This window comes from Calypte anna, chromosome Z (assembly GCF_003957555.1).
Source record: "Calypte anna isolate BGI_N300 chromosome Z, bCalAnn1_v1.p, whole genome shotgun sequence".
Lineage (NCBI taxonomy): Eukaryota > Metazoa > Chordata > Aves > Apodiformes > Trochilidae > Calypte > Calypte anna.
The window spans coordinates 40,350,826-40,370,123 of NC_044274.1; the positions used below are offsets into that span (position 1 = coordinate 40,350,826).

The 19,298-nt window shown below is 38.0% G+C and overlaps 1 protein-coding gene across 2 annotated transcripts in view; it reads left to right on the forward strand.

Annotated features, from left to right (window-relative positions):
* The window catches only part of MLLT3 (MLLT3 super elongation complex subunit), a 104,498-nt gene that overhangs the window by 68,289 nt on the left and 16,911 nt on the right, over positions 1-19,298 (forward strand). For both annotated transcript variants that reach the window (XM_030467218.1, XM_030467219.1), the window contains exons 5-6: positions 565-684; positions 7,577-8,182. In XM_030467218.1, coding sequence (XP_030323078.1) covers positions 565-684; positions 7,577-8,182 — 726 coding nt within the window. The remainder of the gene's footprint in view (positions 1-564; positions 685-7,576; positions 8,183-19,298) is intronic.

Consider the following 19,298-nt stretch of genomic DNA (forward strand, 5'->3'; position numbering starts at 1 on the left):
TCAAGTCTGACCTTGGGCATGGGGATCTATGGGAAGGGAGAGATGCAGCTTCTCTACAGCTCTGCAGGGCTTATCAGACAGAAGGTAAAGGAGTCTCTGGCATTTAGGGTTTTGAAACAATAGATAAATGAATAGCTGAGCACATTAGTTTTCTTTCACATTGCTTTAGTTAAAAGTAAAGTCTGCTGTGCATACAAATTTATGGGATATCAGCAGTCTGCAGAACCTTTTGCTGCAGGTGGGATGAGCTGTCAAGTCTACTCCACATATCTCAGGATGTAAGGAGTGCCAAGGACTCAGGTGCCATGGTCTATGAGCAGCCATAATAGAACAAGTTACACCATTTTCTGAGGAGGCTGTGTTACATTTGCATGGAAATTGAAATACATGATTTGCTTATCAAATAGAGGTTGGCTGGGTGGTTTCATTAACCCATTCCCTGTTGAGAATAGAAATGGATACTGTTTGTTGAATTTATTCTCCTACCAATGTAATTTGCTAGCTCTTAGGCAAGTGAGACTCTGTTGATAATGTTTGACTGATATGTTTTCCCTCTTACAACAGATCATGGTAACATCAGATGGCACATCATTCTCTTCAGGACAGAGCCTCCACCTCCCCAACCTTCCCAGTAACTCTCTGTCTTTTTCTGAGGTGAAGAAGAAATCATCTCATGGGACAAAGGTGAGGCTTATTTTGCTATAAGGTAGTTGAGCCAGTGGAGCTTTCCCCTGGGAATTAAACTGAGGAAAGAAATATTTCTGGGTATTTTTTGCAATCCCATCACATAGTCCAGTGGTAATAGGTTTTGACATACCTTTTTTTTGGACTTATTGTTCATCAGATGAAAACAATGCAGAACAAGGATGGTTGTAAAAATAGGTGCCAATGAAGGCACTACTTTTCTAGCTTTCATACATGTACAATTGTTTTTCTCCTTTCCCAGAAAGAATGCTAATTGTCTGTTGCAGTATTAGAGGAGTCTGGTGATGGAAGTGTGACCTACAGAAATGTAAAGAATAGAAGAATATGAAAAAATACTACAACGATAGTTTCATTTAGGATTTCTGCATATTTTCAAAGTTATTTGTTTAGAGCAAAATTTTTAGTTGGGTTCTTCAGGATTTTTATTTTTGCATCATCAGTCTCTATGACATAACATCGAATTCCCACTGTAGAAAATAGTAACAAGATATAGACCTGTGAACCTTTTGAGTTGAGTTTGAAATTTTTTCCAAAACAGCAGGTAATTACATCACTTAGAAAAAATTGGTTAATGATGTGGGAGAAGAAAGAGCTTTTTATTTCTTATTTAAATAAGAAATGCAACACAACATGTTGCTTTGTAAATGAATTAAAATAAATACCTTTGTTCTGGAAATTGTTTGGATTTTTATTTTCTTTTTGAGCAGCTTGCCAATTCGAAATGTTACGGAATCTTGCAGTGCATGTACTGCAAGGGGCGATACCCATTTTATCAATGACCTTCATGCTCTCTAGCTGTGCCAGATCTTGTATCTTGTAAGATCCGTAAGGTGGTAAAATATGTTCATGCTTAATTATGACGGTGAGCCTGTGTCACAACAGTAAGGATACATAGCAGGAGAGAAAATAGAAATTCTTTGAGATACTTCTGCTTTACTTGCATTGTAACTGGGGGCCTCACAATCTGTAATGTAGGTCTTATAATATTCAAAGGATATAGGAATGTGTGATTATTTTTATTTTTTTGATGAGGAGCCGAGGCAGATTGAATATGAGAATCAGACTGAAGGCACTTCCTTTGAAATGGTAAAATGACTGCTTAATGCGTAAAATGAAGGCATTTAGCTATACCAGGTGCTGAAGCAAGGTGCTAAGCTGTCTGACCGCTTAGACTAGGACTTGCCTACATCTACTCAGTTACTGAACATAAGTTATTTTGATACTTTACCTTCTGTAGTAGGGGTTCTTATGAGGCTGGCTATCAGTCTTAAGATTCAGTTTCCAGTTGCTTATTCATATTTGGCTATAATCATAGAATAATAGAATGGCTAAGGCTGGAAGGGACCTTAAAGATAATCTCATTCCAACCCCCCTGAATGAGCAGCGGCACCTCCCACTAGATCAGAGTGTTTAAAGCCCCATCAACCCAACCTTGAACACTTCCAGGAAGGGGGCAGCCACTACTCCCTGCACAACCTGTTCCAGTGTCTCACCACTCTTATAGTAAAGAATTTCCTCCTCATATCTAATCTAAATCTCCCTCCCCTCTTCAAACTTTAAACCATTGCCCTTTGTCGTCCCTCAACACACCCGTGCAAAAGGTCCTATTGCAGCTTTCTTGAAGGCCCCTTCAGGTATTGGAAAGTCAATATAAGGTCACCTCAGAGCCTCCTCTTCTCCAGGCTGAACAATCCCAAATTCATCAGCCTGGCTTCATAGGGGATTGAAAGCAGGCATAGTGAGGCTTGGCCTAAATAAGCAACCCAGACACCTCCAGAAGGACTTCAGGGAGAGACAGGATACCAAGTTCTACACTAATGCTCCATCTAGGAACTGCATAAATAACAAGATTTTTTTTCATAAGCAAATGGTAACCTGGGATGTCATTTTCTGAACTGTATACAGACAATGAACTTTTGTCTGGTGTGGAAACCTAGCAATTGTGGAGTGTGGTTGGGGTGACATAGTAAAAGCAGTGTTGCATGTTTCCTGCACTCTGTAAGTGAATGTTTTTGAGTAGTGGAAATACAAAGTAATCTTGGCTTTAGTATAAGAAAAAGTTTGGTTTTTTCTTATTACAAGTCCTAGCAGCTGAGAACCCTTGGACTTTTATCTCTAGGGGTTTTGTTTTGGGGTCAAGCAAGTTCCAGCCAACGTGTAAATAGATTTTTGTTTTTCTCATCTATAACCCCAGTAATAGACCAGCTTCAGTGTCTACATTTTGTTTAGAGATGACTAGAATAGGAGCTGTAGAGAGGTAGATCTTGGGTGCAAGTTGTCTGTGTAAGTGTGTGTGAGTGCGTGTACTCAAGGTTCTTGTGTGGGATGATTTGGCGATTTTCCTGCTGCAGCAATAGCATTTTGACATCCTTGGCTTGTCTTGTCTTTGTTTTGTGTCTGTGAATACCAAAGTACATTTTGAGGTCAGTTTCAAATTGTTAGTGTGAAACATGAGACCTAACAATATTCACTTGCCCATTTGCCATTACAAAGCACCACACAGACTTTCTGGTTAAAAGAGAATTGCAGTCAAGACAGTGGAACCAGTGCAAGCGTTACACTTGGTTTAGCATTCACTTACAGAAAAACACAATGAAGTATCAAGTAAGACAGAACTTTCAGTTTGCTTTCTGTCACAGTCTCTTCTGAAATACATATTTTAAAATAGAGATGCTTGTATTTCTGAAATTCCGTGATTTTGTTTTTAATTTAATGGAGATGGTATTAGTGAGCTACAGTACTCTGATTCTCAAACAAAGCTTAGTCTTGGAAATACAGAGAACAGGCATAAATGCACAAAACCTTTGTGCATTTTTTCCAGTATATAAAAATAACCACAGACTAGCTACAGATACTTGTGTTGCTTTCAAATGTGTTCTATTACTGTGCCTATTTGTATTATGCAAGTGCTACATGCAAATAATGTAGATAAGCTGCTTGATTGGTTCTGTTGGGATGATTATGTCATTCAGAATGAGCTATGGTGTCAGCTGCCATGAAATGGTATTTATAAATAACAAACCTGTGTTATTATAACTAACAAATTCCTGTGTGTGACAAGAAAAAAAACGTAAATAATTGTTTCATGTTCCCCCTTTGGGCTTTCTCTGTCAAACTAGGAAGCCTTGTAATTCTCCATCTGCTTATATTTCTCCTGATTTCATTGGTCATAATGGTTTGAAGGGATGCACAAGCTGACATGTGAAAGGCTTTGCAAGTGTGTGATAGAGTACCAATCTGTGAGAAGAACTAGCAGCAGGTAAATTTTTCTCCAGCATGCAGTTAGCAAGTGAAAGAATACTGCAATAAATGTGGAGGCTTTCAAAATGTTCTGAGTTTTGTTTTGGGTTGTTTGGTTTTTTTTTCTCCAAATCATATAGTGTTTTTATTCAATAATAAACACATTTGTATTCAGCAGAAAGCTGAATTTCCTGGAGCAAGTAATTTCTTTTAGACATATTCCTTCTCTTTTCCTCTAAAGTGAAGCAGGCATATTTGAGACTAATTCCAGTCCATTGGCTTAAGATAGAGACATTACTTAAATAGGTAAATGTTTAAAGAAATGCTTTTTTTTTATTACAAATGAAAATAACACATGCTATTTTGATCACTTATACTAAATTTGTAGACTAACCCCAGATTACAGTAGACAGGCATGGCTATGCCAATGTATTTACTTTAATGACTTAAAAAAATTTAATGAACCACCTCTCACTCCCCTCAATCGCTTCATTTACTAATTAGGTTTCTAGTGTCTGTCAGAAACTGGAGAGGTTTGAAATTATTTCTGGAGGATACTGCTTATTCAACTTCTTGTTCTGTCCAATTGTGTACACACCATTTCTTAAAGCAGGAAAGAAAAGAAACTGTTAAACACTGTTAGGTTTTGATAAATAAGAAAATGGATTGAAAGTACATTCTAATTTTTAGTAAGACTATTCTGTACATGAAGATAATATTTAGCTACATTTCATCCTTACCAGCCTTCCTCACTGGTTTTGTTATAATTTTACCAGTGAATATATTTGGGGTTTTTTTCTGTTTGAGAAATTTTGTGTTCCTCTTACTGCTTCTTCTAAGTCATTGTTGGCTTGCCATTGCTGAAACTCAGGAAATGAGAAAAGATAGGCTGGTTTTTATTTTTTACTTAAAAAATGAATAGAGATGTAAAAGCAGTAAGTTTGCTTGTCTTCGTGAAAAAAGCAGCTCTCAGAGAGTATGGCAGGGTATACACACACACATACATGTATAAGTTTATATCATAAATGTCATGTATGTGTATTATGATCTCTATGTAAATATCACCCTTCATGTTATAGAAAGAAGACAACTTCTTTCCTGTCTTTTCAATTCTAAAACATCTCAAATGCATATTGGTTCTAATATTACTGTAGCCAAGGACCTATCTCACAGTTTTCATCTGCTGGAAAACCGCTAAAATGAGTCTTTCTTTTTTGAACAATTTAAAATCCATGTTAAGGAGACCAAAAAGAAACAGAGGGACTCAATTTAGTTCATTAATGGCTTTTATTTTATTCCTCCCCAGGGTAACATATACAGTTCTGGCATGATGGAACAAGATGTGAAGATAAAAGCATTATTAAGTAGTTCATGTGTCAACCTTTGGGGCTAGTCTTGCATCCAACAAAATACAGAGTTTATTTTAAAAATTATTTTGAACTCCCACACACCAAGAAAGGAGTTTTGACTTCAGTAAAACATCTTAGTGAATACTTAGTGCTTTATTTGGTTTTTTGTTTGTTTGTTTTGATTACTGGCTTAGGAAGTGAGAAAGTGCCTTACATTCAGACATTCAGATGTCATCGTAGTACTGTTCATTGTGGATGCTTCTGCCCATTGTGAAGGTTGATGCATATATGCTATATAGATACACAGATTTCCAAATTGGACTTAAAAATATATTTGCACTCCTGATGCAAGAAACACATTAACAGAAAAGAACAATTGAATAATTTGTGCAGCTCTGCATGAAAATTCAATTTCCTTTGGTCATTAGGAAGGGAATAACCATTTCAGAGTAGTTATTTTTAATTAATTGTTCCCACCTGTTGCTTCAGAGAGGAAGCGAGATACTTTTTTGTGAATGTGATATGTGAACTGTCCAGGTGCTACAGCATCAAATTCTGGCTTAACATACCATAATTGGAGAAGTCATCTGTAGTTACTTATCTGCCAACAGGAGCACAAAGCAGATGTATTCCTAGTCTTAATTTCTCATCTTTGACATATCTGTCACTAAACAGGTTAGTTCTGCTTTGCTTTACTGTTTGGGTTTCTTTCAGCACAGTTCTACTGACTGTATTTCTTGTGGTATTTCAGCTTGTTGGATTTTTGTTGTTTTGGGGTTTTTTTGCTTTTTTTTTAAATTAAGCCCTATTCCGTAGAAATCTATGTCCAGAGTTAGGGTTGTTAAAAATTTCACAACACATGAGGTTTCATGGCTTGTTATGATTTTTTTTTTTTTCAGAGTTTTAGTATTTTCAGTTTTAGACTCAAAATGGTTTGGGCTTGAAGGTCCTTAAAGATCACCAAGTCTCGCCTGCGTGAGCCTCACACTTCTAAACCATTTAAACTTCTGGTCTAGTTAAAGGGAAAGGAAATCAATGTGTATATGCAATATACTTGTTGAATTGTTTCTTTCTAGAATTTTCTATGATGCCAGGTATTATGTAAGTAGAAATGCTTATTATCAGCTTTGAAGAAAGCAAGCAACCTAAACTTGTTGACAGTAAGTTCGTTTAAATTGAAACAACAATGTCATGTTTCAGATTTGAAGCAGTATGAAAAGGAAGCTTGTTTCTGGAGGGAATGCTGTCGGTGTTAAGTGTTTATAAGAGTGCATCTGGGCTTCTGGGTAGTTTTGAGATGCTGAGCATCTACTGCTAGCAATTTCATTGTAAGTGGGCAGTGCTGAAGCTACCCTCAATTTTTGACAATTCATGGGTATTGATTCTGAGAAGAAAGAATCCCATACTGCCCACTCCAGATAGTTCATTTCCTTTATTAAAGGTCAGTTTGGCTTCAGATCACCATTTTTCTTCCCATTTCAGCTTTTGAGATTCAACTGTGTGATTCAACTGCTCTGCTCTTTCTACTTTTGTGTATCATCCTGGACCACAGAGTCATCAGCTGCTCAGAAAACTTTTCACTTAAAAATGTTGAATTTAAAATAAACCACAAAACAATTAGATGCTCAGGAGAGACAGTGGCAATTAATACAAAGATGAAAGCTTTTTTTTTTAGTAAAGGAGTTTTTCCATAAAAAGGCCTTGACTGCTGATATGTTATGTGTTAAATCAAGGCTTCAATAGCCAGGCTGGATCCAGGGCTGCTGTATGGTGTATGAGAAAAAGGATCTGGAAAAAAATGGAGATATAGCAGTAGAGAAGTAAAAGTTTGCTTGAAATGTTATTTGGAATTCATGTTTTGCTCTGATCCTGAAGCAATTCTCTTGACAGTATATTGTTCATATCCTGATTTTTCCTTATAATTTTTTTTTTGTTCTGATAGGCGGTTTTTGTGGTTGACATTTTCTAAACTGTCTTGTTACGATGTTTTTAAAAACATGCTACTTACTCATAAAATGAAAACTAATTTTTCTTTCAGATATTAACAAGCAGCAGTAACTACTTATGTTCACCGCTTGGTAACAGATAAGTTGACCAGAATTGGGTTTTTTTTAATCTATTCTTACACAGATATTTGCAGTGTTTGGTTTTCAATCTGCAGTTCAGGGTTCTTAATATGAATCTGGTGTCCATATTGTGTCTGTCTTTTGGGGCTTTAAGTGTTCTTTTTTATTATTATTTATACTTTTTTAAAAAACAAAATTTGCATCTCCTTTTTGCAGGAACCAGCTAGGATTCTGAACACAAATAGCAGCAGCAGTAGTAACAGTTTTACAAAGACCCACAAGTTAACAAAGGAGCACAAGGAAAAAACTTACAAAGACTCAAAAGAACATAAAAGTGCCTTCAAAGAATCTTCCAGGGAACACAATAAATCTTCCAAAGAATCCTCTAAGAAACCCAAAGAAAACAAACCACTAAAGGATGAAAAAGGAGTTCCTAAGACGGCCTTCAAGGAACCCAAACCCATGTCCAAGGAGCCAAAATCTGAGAACACCCCTATCCTTACTGTAGCAGGTGGGCAGCAGCAAGAAAAGAAAACCCCCACAAAAAGGCCTTCTGTTCCAGACTATGATGATCCTTCTGCAAAAAAAAGAAAGAAAAGTGGCTCAGATTCATTATTTAAAAATATTTCTAGTGTGCCACCACTGATTCTTACTTGTTCAGCTGACAAAAAACAGCCAAAGGATAGATCTCAGCCTCAGGTGGGGAGAGTCAAAATTGAAAATGATGCACTGGAAAGGAAGACACCTGCTCTGCCACCATTTGATGATATTGTAGATCCCAATGATTCTGATGCGGAGGAAAATGTGTCCTCCAAATCTGAAGTAAGTGGCCTTTTGTTTTGCTTTGTATGTCTTGAGTATTTCTAGCCTGTGGGATTTGGCACCATTTCTGTATTTTCTCCTTTTCCTGTTCACTAGAAGGTTGTTCAAAATGAAGGATTGACTTCTGGCTGTTCAAAGTTATGCTGTGCATTCTAGTTGAATTGTATTGCCTATTCAAGTCTACTCAATTTATAAATCTGTCAACATGATGACAAGTTAGCATGTAGGAGTTGACTATAAGTATTTTTCTTTTGATCTCATTCTTTTGAATTTTATTATTCTTATGAGAGAAAAAGATTGATGTAAGTGCTTGTATTTAACACTGTAAATCTTTGTGTTCAGGTGTTGTAGAACTCAGTAAATTCAGGAAAAGGTTGCAGTAAGTCAGCCCCGGTGCTTGTTATTTTTCTGCTAAAAATGGCAATTTGGTGAATGATTCCAGTGTTGTGGAGGAGGAGTTCCGAGGTGGATCCTCCTTGCTCTGATGGGGAGAATCTATCCAAAGCAACAGGCTTACCCAAGGGGAGACTGCTTGTGTGCAGATTTACTTTTCTGAAAAATTTTGTCAATAATTTGCTCTTGATCTTAAGAATTTTAGAGTAGTGTGTACACAGGAGAAAGGAAGTCATCTCGGCCATACCTGTTCAATTCTCTCACTGTAATGTTTTCTCTTGTGTAGCTCAGATACTGCCATGAGATTCATAGCCCTTTTTGACCTCTGGAACAAATGATAAATACCCTGCTGCAGGGCAATGTCAGCATTAGGTTTTTACGTCATAGAAACTTACCACAAAGGGTAAAGTAATTTATTTCTGAAGTGAGCTTTTAATGACTGGTCCCTTAGGGCATGCAAAGGCTTATAAAATTTAAAAGGTATGGAGTAAGACAGGCCTCCTCATGGCACTGGAGTAAGAGGCGTTCTCTTTCTCACACACCTACGTCCTGAAATAAGTAATGTTGGTGTACAGCTCATAATGCATAACTATGCATACCTATGCGTATGAAACATGATAAATTTGTAACTAGAGGTGTAATGGAACAGAGCTGTTTGTAACTGCTCTGTAGTTAAGATCGTATTTTTTCACCTAGAAGGATTTAAGTTGTGCTTTTTATAATTTACAGATAGTTCAGTTTGTGAATAGGTGAAGGCCGGGTTTAGTTTTTTAAACTAAGGATGACATTCTGTGAAATCCCCATGGTAAGGGGGGTTTAACAAACATCATTGGGCAGAGGTGCTGTTCCACTAAGTAGGTGCTATAGGAAGGCAATGATGTTGCTTCTCTGATTTTGTCAGATAGAGCCCCTGCTCTGTGAGTCAGTGTGGAGTTTATCCTTTTAATCAGTGCTCTTTAATTTCAGACTGAAAAGCAGGGAATGCTCAAATGTTCTCAATGCTGGCATCATGCTCTACCTATTTCTGGGCATACAGACTGGAAATATTGGCTTTTGCCTTCAAAAAGTGGAGGACACAGAACACTCTCCAAGACCGGTGGATTTTTAAATTTTTTTTTTTAATGTGTCAGAGCATGTCTGCCAGTGACTTATCCGCCCTCCAATCTGTTCCTGAAAATTCAGGTTTAAGAACACAGCCAGGTTAACATACTGTTGCTGTGGGGGTGTTTCAGAAACCCAGACAATACCCTTTGATATATTTAATCAATGTCTCTTTTGAGCTTCAAATACCTTTATAAAATTACAGTGGATTACAGAAAATAAAGTGAATTGCATCCTTGCCTATTGATAAACTTTATGCCCTTGCTTAATAGCCTTTCTATGAATGACTTAAAGAATAACATGGTGCTTTCTCTGTGGTCAATTTGGAATACACTGCAGCGTGGTGAACTGCTGTGTTTATTTTAGCTCTGTTTTTCTGTTGTCTTTGAGTTGTTGACAAGTGAGAAGTGTCTTGATTTCTCACTTCGTTGTTAAATACCACTTTTCAAATATGTCCATGATACGTTGGACTTTATTGATAGTCTTGTTATTCAAAACAGTGTGCATCTTTTTAGAGTCCTATGAGCTAGCAAAACTAGTCAGAAGTGACATAGAGAATAATAGAATGGCTTAGGTTGGAAGGGACCTAGAAGATCACCTAGTTCCTGCACCCCGTGCATGGGTTCCACCACTAGATCAGGTTGCTCAAGGCCTTGTCCACCCTGGCCTTGGATCACTTCCAGGGAGGGGACAGTCACAGCTTCTCTGGGTATGTGGTACATGAAGTTAGAAATTGCACGTAAGGCTGTGCAATGATTTTACTGGCTTTGGTATGAAGCAAGTAAAGTAAGAGTGAAAGCATGTCACATTTATGGTTATCACAGAATGATAAAGGGTTGGAAGGGACCTCTGAGGATCATCTAATCCAGTCCCCCTGCTAGAGCAGGATTTCCTAGAGCTGGTTTGAGAGGAATACATCCAGGTGAGTCTTGAATGTCTCCAGGGATGGAGAGTCCACAACTTCCCTGGGCAATCTGTTCGAGTGTTGTTACCCTCAGAGTGAAGAAGTATTTTCTCATATATAGTTTCATTCTCTTGTGTGCCAGTTTGTGTCCATTACCCCTTGTTCTGTCATTGAACTCCACAGGGAAGAGTCCTGACACCCACCCTTTAGATTTATTTTTTTTTAACCCCCCCAGCCTCCTTTTCTCTAAGCTAAACAACCCAGGCTCTCTTAGCCTTTCCTCAAAGGGCAGATTCTCCAGTCCCTTTGTCATTTTAGTGTCCCTGTGCTGGACTCCCTCCAGTAGTTCTCTGTCCTTCTTGAACTGGGAAGCCCAGAACTGCACACAATACTCCAGGTGAGGTCTGAGTGAGGCAGGTGAGGCAGAGGGAGAGGATAACCTCCCTTGACCTCTTGGCCATGCTCTTCCTAATGCACCCCAGGATGGCATTGGCCCTCTTGGCTGCCAGGGCACATTGCTGGCTCATGGTGAGCCTGTTGTCTACTATGGTTCTCAGGTCTTTTTCTCCCTTTCCTGCAGGTCAGCCCCAAACCTGTACTGTGCATGGGGTTGTTCCTTTCCAGATGGAGTACCCTACATTTTCCCTTATTGAACTTCATTTGGTTTCTCCCCACCCAGCTCTCCGACCTGTCCAGGTCACACACAAGGGTGAGGTTTCAAGACAGTGCTTATTGCATGGCATCTTCCACAAGGAAAGAAAAATGCCATGAGTGGGTAGAAATATCAAGCAAAGAGCCCTGGTCTGAATATTCTGAACAACAGCAGTTCAGTTTCAGAGCACCTCAGGTTCAAGGCAGGAAAATGCAAACTCCAGCCAAAACAGAAAGCTCAGTCTTGGTGTTTTGGGGGACCTAAACTTGCTTTGGCAGAGGACCATTAGGAACAGATAAAATTTTGCAAGTTAGATGTTACAATTTTAGTCAAAGAAAATGGGTTGTAGGTATGATGGTTCAACTTGATTTATTTCCGCAATATTCAGCCTTTTTGAGCCATTGAGCACTGTAGTACTCAATATTTACTAGTATTATATTTACTAGTGTTACTAGTACCTGAGTTCTTAATTCATCCAATATTTTAAATATTAGAAATACTGGCTGATTATTATTAACTTCAGTTTCCTGTATGAATTACATTACAAACATACTTCACTCCATTATCATATTATTACATTTACACCTTTAAATTATTACATTACATCTTCAAAAGCATTTACAAAGCTCTTTCTACTAACATAAAGCTGTGATCACCATATCAAAAACCTGTTTCAAGTCTCCAAAGCAGGGACAACGAGCTTTAAATTAATATTCTTGGTTTTTTAGTAATCTGTAAAAGTAAACGTGTAGACAAAGGTGCATCACACAGATAGATGTGTTCACCATCAACAGCAAAATACCAGAAAGACAGCAGCAGTCTGTTCTGTGTTCTTTTCTGAGATTTAGCATTGTAAAGTTCTCTGTGTATATAATAGGCATAATCTTTTGTGAAATCTGCTAGACAAATACATTATAATATTAGAAAGTGCTTAAGATCCATGTTGGCAGATGCCTCAGAAGGAAATATTTATAGAGCAAAATGTGTATACAGCATAGTATTGCCAACAGTGGCATCTAAAAAGCATTGTTCAGCCTATTGTATTATAAGATTGGCTAAAAATTTTGAGACTTGAAAAACAATTCGAGGGAACTTGTTTTGGGGAATAGAGTAATTTTAGGGTATAACATAACTGCTTGTACTTTTCTCTATACAGCTTTTCACTGAAAGTGGAATGCTCAGAATTGAAAGCTGACATTTTCACATAACCATTAAACATCCAGGAGCTAAATTTGAGAAAAAAAGTTAATATAACAATTCTTGCTGTTAAAGTGACAAGGCCAATGGAGTTGGCAATCAAGAGGTGCACTGTATTTCTCTATACTCTATACCGAAATCTTGAAAAAAACCCAAACCCCTCTGGGATACAGGTTCAGGACCAGCAGTCTGCAGTAGCGAAGAGTGCACAAGGACTCTGCAGCAGCACTTGAGATAAAAACCTGTTGTTTTTCGTATACTTAGGTTGGTGTTACTTGATGTGTATGGCCTTGACAAGACTTCTGTGTAGTACAGGTGTAGTGTAGGATCATTCTGGGAGCACTCTCCAAAGTTTGGGTTACATAAAAAGAGAGAGGAACTACAGTGAATTTGCAAAATCTTTGAACTCCTGCAGAGATGGGCAGACTTCTAATGTTGTGGAAATGTACCACAGTACAGAATAACATTTATAAAAGCAGTTTTACATGTAGTGAGATCCTCTCCAGCTTCTTTGTGAATATGAGTGCACGAATTTCTAACATCAGGGCCTCAGATTTGGGAGAATTTAGGTGATCAAGCTTCTTGTTACACCAAAAGTGAGAAAACTGCATGTTCTATTTGCCAGACACTAAACTGACTGCATCAACATTAGTCCTCAGTGTTGATACATAAACTAGGGCACAAGAGAAAATAAGGTGAGGTAAAGAAATTGTGAAGTGTTATTTTCTATTACTTCAGCTGCCAGGGCTGGCCAGAACAGCTACCACCTATCTTCTACCATTGCTGTTATTCCCATTAGAGCACAAAGTGTGACTTAATTCTATGAAGCTCTAATGCTGGCTGTAATACATAGACTGGATTTTCTAGTTTGTGTCTAGTACTAAAAGTGAGGATTAGATATTCTTTATAAAACACATTTCTCTCCTTTGTTGGCTTACAAGAGCTTTGTGTATAGAATCAGTGAAGGCTCTCAAAGTGAACATTTAAAAATTGTAAAGTCAAACTCTGGAATCAAAATAAAAATCTGAGTATTGCTTGTCAGCTTGGTTTGACCTTCTGACTCTTACAGAGCACAGACAATCACCTTTCATCACAGGGCTTTCAGTCTAGCAAGATAGTGAATGTTCTTCAAATATGTGGTTTGGTTAAGATGTCTTAACTTTCCATCAGCAGGCCTCATTTTTGTGGTGTTTTTTCCCCTCATGTAATTCAGACTTTGAATAGAATATAGAACTGTTAACTTACTCATGTTGTCCTTCACAAATGCTGAAATCTTTTTCATACCTTTCTGAAGAAATGTGGTGCAGATAACACAGCTTTTAATACCTGTTTTGAAGAGCTTAAGGCTTTATATAATCCTGTGTTTTCCAGCATTACCTTACATATTAAGAACAGAGTTTACCTCCTTCTTGATTGGGGTTATCTGTCAAGAACTTCCATGCGTTTGCACTTTTCAGTTTAAGGACCATGCTTATACATATATTTTTACTTATTTTACCAATAGTTTACTCATTATCTTGTAGGCATGTAATCGGTGGAAACTGAAGCGTTTTTGCTTGCTTTACTGAATGTGTCTTGCTGTTACTGCAAATCCTGCTTCATCCACTATAACTGTTCAAATGAAGTACTTGCAATGTTTGGCTTAAGTTATTTTCTGGATGCTAATTAGTAAATAAAGGCTGTGTTTCAGAACCACAGGATGGTTGAAGTTGGAAAGGGCCTCTGATGGTTATCTGGTCCAGCTCCTATGTTCAACCAAACCATATAGAGCTGGTTGCCTAAGACAACATGTAGACGTTTAAAAAATATTACCAAGGAGGGAGACTCCACAGTCCCCCTGCCAACCTGTGCCTGTGCTTGGTCAACCTTACAGTACAAAAATGTCTTCTGATGTTCAGAGAGAACCTCCTTTATTTCTGTTTATGCCCATTACTTGATGTCCTGTCAGTGGGTACCACTGAAAAGAGCCTGGCTGATCTTTGTGCTTTCCTTTAAGGTATTTATATACATTAACAAGATCAGGGAGGATCCCCAGGTCCTTTTCAAACCTATTTGCTTTCCAGCTGCGTGGCCCCCAGAATATGTTGCCACATGGGGGCTGTTCTTCCCCAGGTTCACACTTCTTGGTGTTGAACTTAATGAGGTTCTGCCCAGCTGGATGGGACTTGGAGAAATCCTGTCTAGTGGCAGGTGTCCCTGCCCATGCAGGAGCATTAGAACAAGATGATCTTAAAGACCACCTCCAACCCAAACGATTCTGTGATTCCTGTCAGCCCATTTTGCCAACCTATCAAAGTACCTCTGGCTGGCTGAATGACCCTCTGGTATAAAAGTCACTCCTTCAGTTTTGTATAATCAGAAAACTTGCTGAGGATACTCTCTGTCTTATCATCCAGATCATTAATATGTTAAAAAAGGATGGGACCCACTACTGACCCCTGGAGTACACTGCTAGCTGTTGGCCTCCAACCAGACTTTGTACCACTGATAATCACCCTCTGGGCCCAAATATTCCGACAGTTTCCAGTCCACAGCACTGTCTGCTCATCCAGCCCATACATCAACAGCTTATCTGTGAGGGTATTAGGGCAGACACTGTCAAACACCTAACTGAAGTCCAGGTACACAGTATCTACCCTCCTCTACCAGGCCAGTCATTTAATCACTGAAGTTTATCAAGCTGGTCAGTCATTACTTTCTCTTGGTGAGTCCATGCTGACTACTCCTGATGATTTTTCATCCTTTAGTGCCTGGAAATGGCTCCAGGATTAGCAGCTTCATTACCCCTTACCAGAGATCAAACTGAGTCATCACTTTGTAGCACCTTTGGTCCTCATTCCTCTGTTGCTTGTAGGTTTGCTTTCCTGCAGTGTTTGGGCACTTCTGCCCATGATCACCATGATCAATCAAAGATTATTGAGATTGGCCTCACAATGACATCTGCCAGCTCCCCCAGTACTCATGGGTGCATCTCATTAGGGCCCACAGACTTTCTCAAGTAGTAGGTATAGAGTCAACTAATTAAGTCATCTTCATCGGTGGTACAGAAATTGTGTTTGAAATTACTATAAATGAGGCAACTAATTGTGTCAGTACCCTTAGGTCACATTCTCTGCCAAATGACTGTGTCTGTATCCTCTCAAAAATCAACAGTCTGACATTTCCTGTTTAAACTTTGTCTCCTTAATTTTGAATTATGTCTTATAAGTAATTGTTTTTCAAACACCATAGTTCTGAATACATTTCCATTTCCATAAGAAAATAATTACTTCCACCCCATAGCCTTATTTTTATATCTTCCTTGTGAGCATACAATCTGCAAGGCAGTTTTTGTGAATGATTGAGAAAGGAATATTATTATCCTGCTTTGGAGGGTAATTTCTAATACTGCAGCCTGGTGGGAGATATGGCAATACAGAATTTGGGCAGAGTATGAGCAGCTCAGGTACCATAGACACCCACATGGTAGCAGCAGATGTGGGCATGGTGGATGAGGTGGTGGTCTTTTGTTCTTTGAGCTATAGATGGGTTGGATTACTGCACTGAAAGATGAGGTGGTGGTCAGTGACAGGCAGCTTAAGAGGCATTACAGGCTATAAGTACAGGAGTTCTCTGAGAGAAGGTTTGTCCTGGGGGAGCATGTTCCTCCTCCCTGAGAAGATGACTTTAAACAAAGTGGAAGTAATACTTAGCTATAAGAAGTTTTAAGTCTGTATGACATACATAAATCCTTAGACTGTGTGTAGATTGTGTGTAAAATGGTAGGAAATAATGTAGACTGGCTGATACGAAATGGGATATTATTACACCACTTAAATTTTATTTCAGGAAACAATATGTTAGCTTCCTTTAAAAACGGTTAAGGGGAAGAGAAGAAAAGCTATTGGCACCTACATACAGACTTTTTGGGGTGTTTTAATGGAAATAAGGGGCTTGAAATGATGGGGTTTATTTTTGGAAGGTATGTGACTTGAGAAAAACCCAAATATTAAAGGAAAAAAACCTCATAAACAGGTAAGTTGGCCTGAAAATTGTTTGCAGCTCAAGAGTAACTTGTTGCACTACTGGTAAAAAAAGACAAGAATTTGGAAATGACAGAAGCCAAAAGGTATAGCTGATGAAAAAGGTGCCTTTTCAGGGAAAACTTGAGCCTGTTTTTTGCCGAACAGTTTCAAAGCAAAAAATCCTTCAAAAAGCCATAATAAAGAGGCTTTTTGAAGTGTCTCTATGCATCAGTGTGAGAGCACTAAATGAAATAGACTGTCTAAGAATGCAGTAAATCATATTGGGTCATTGCACTAATGAACAGTTTGAGCCCAAACTCTCATTAGCATGTCTGTAGGAAGAGAAAACAGGAAAAGGACACATGAGACAAGTTCTTTGCTGGTACCGTCTTAAGCTTTTATTGTTGAAGAACACCATTTAGCTAATTTCAGAACCATTAAAAAAAAACAAAACTGCTTGGTGATTAGTAACCAGTGGATAACAGCAGAAAGACCAAGTGAATAAAGCCATAAATACCTAAGCCCTTGGGTAAGCAGCCTGTAAAACTGTCAAAATGCATTGATTAAACGACAAAAGATAGCCTTTGGTAACCAGAAGCATTGGCACTGTCAGCACTAATCCATATTCATATATGAGACACATATTTTTACTTCTAAAAAGGCAAGTCTTTTCTGTTAGTAATGTTCATTGTTACGTTAAAAGCAGATGTTTCCTCTGGGTGCAGTCTTCACACCAGGTTTCTCAAAGTCAAAAAAGCTAGGTGTAATTTCCAGTGCTTAACATTTTTAACATTTCTACTACCCTGTATTTACCAGAATATATTTTCAGACTGGGCCTTTAAATAATGCAAACTGTTTCAAGAGGCGCTAAGAGCTTCTTTTAAAAAGCGTATGGATGATGATTTGGGTTTCACTAGGACTTCCTGTGGCTTGGCTTCTCAAAGTTTGCAGAGCACAATTTTTACCAGGAAGGTATTATAACACTTTCATATTTTTTCATATCCATTCTTTCCTGTGATTCTGTCTCAGTTAATGCTAGGAGAAATTTTACATTGAGGAATTAAACTCATGTTTAATGAGTTTAAGTTTTTTTAAAACTTAAATTCATACCTTACAATGTGAACGAGATTGTGGGTTTTTCCTTTTTTTGCTTCAAGTGAAGTAACCCAAAAAGAAAGTAGTGAAGGTTGAGTAGTGACAGATATTGCTGCACCTGTGTCATTATTTTCCTACATTTTTAGTGCTGTAAGTATTTTAAACTGAATATGATAGTCCTTAAGTATTTGTTTTATAAAGGAAAGGATTTTATACAAAATAATGTTTTTGTTGAAAATAGTAAAGAAAAAATACGCGTAATAGAAATCTACAGAAACCAGTTGTCAGCTAGTAATTTTGCTGCAAAAAACCAGAAAGTGACAGATAAAAGTAACCTGAAGCTGGAAGACTGCAGTTAGTTTCCAGAACAGTGATATCTTTAAAGTTTGCATTGACCCTTATTCTGCACCAGTGCAGTCTGTTCATGTTATCATGTTTATTTTACAGCTAGAAGTCTTGCATTGTTCTGCAAAAGTTCACGCAATATAGGGAAGAAAAAAAAAATCGGAATTACTTGATTTTTCAGAGCACTGTGCAGTGATGCCACTCTCCAGTGTCTTCCAAAAATGTCTGGTCCTGTGGGCTATATGGGAAATGTCAGAAATTAGTTGTGTTGTTGGTTGAGTTGGGGTTTCTTGCAAAATGCTGAATCACCTGTATAAAAGCTGTGTCTATCCATACAGTGAGATCCAGGGTCTCTATTTTGACTGTTTGTGAGAACCAGACCTGGTGTTGATTTGGTGACAGCAGATGTTAATGGTGTTTTCCTCAAGCATTCTGTTGCACAAATAGGCATCTCTCATTGTGAGAAAAGGCAGTGAGAGGCTGTAAATCTGCCTGCTCATTGTGAAAGGCAACAATAGATTGATTTATGGAGAAAAAGCAACTGTTAGTCTTATGTAGCCCCTGTGTGTGTGAAAACAGAGTTCTGCAGTGACTGGATATTTCTGAGAACAATTTAGTTTTAACTTAATCATGAGGGATATTGTAAAGGCAAGGCAAGTAAGAGAGCTTTTGTTAGCCTGGAGAACATGTCATGATAACACAGTCGTATAAAACTTAAAGCGTAACCAGGTTTTCTCTCCAATAGTAGATTTTTAGACCATTACTTCCTAATCTGATTATCACCATTCCTTCTGTATGGAGTCTTGTTTCTTGTTTTTTGTTCTCTGTTAGCATTCCTCTGTGCCTACATGCCAGATTTGTTCTCTGTGTCATGTACACAGATGAGTGTGCCAGTACGTACCAAGAGCAGTCAACTCCAAGCCACTGAGCCTAAGAAACAGCAAAACACATATGGAGACATGCCACATGGCAGCATGAATTAAGACTTCTCCGTACAACCCTCAAACCATGAACACTATGAGAAAAATATGTACTTTTTTTTTGGTGAAGTAATAGGCCTTTCTCAGTTATCTTATAGGATTTCAGAGTGAAATTTATAGAATTTTAACACTATATAGAACTGTTTTTTTAATATGTTGACCGATTTTAGCAATTCTATTTTAAAAATCTAGTTCTCCTTTGTAATGCATGGATTCCAGATAATTTGCCTGTGTAACAAGGTATTCTACCTGGTTCAATCACTATTGGAGTATTAAAACAGAGAAACTGCTGGAATGAGGAGAAATGCAGTCTCAAGAAAAAATACTCTTTTGAATACTCAACTTAAGACTTAATTTCTAAGGAAGAGGAAAGAGGACTGTGTGGCATTTAGTGTGGTCTTCTCAGGTCTTCCTCTGTCTATTTTACTACATCATAATAATTTGA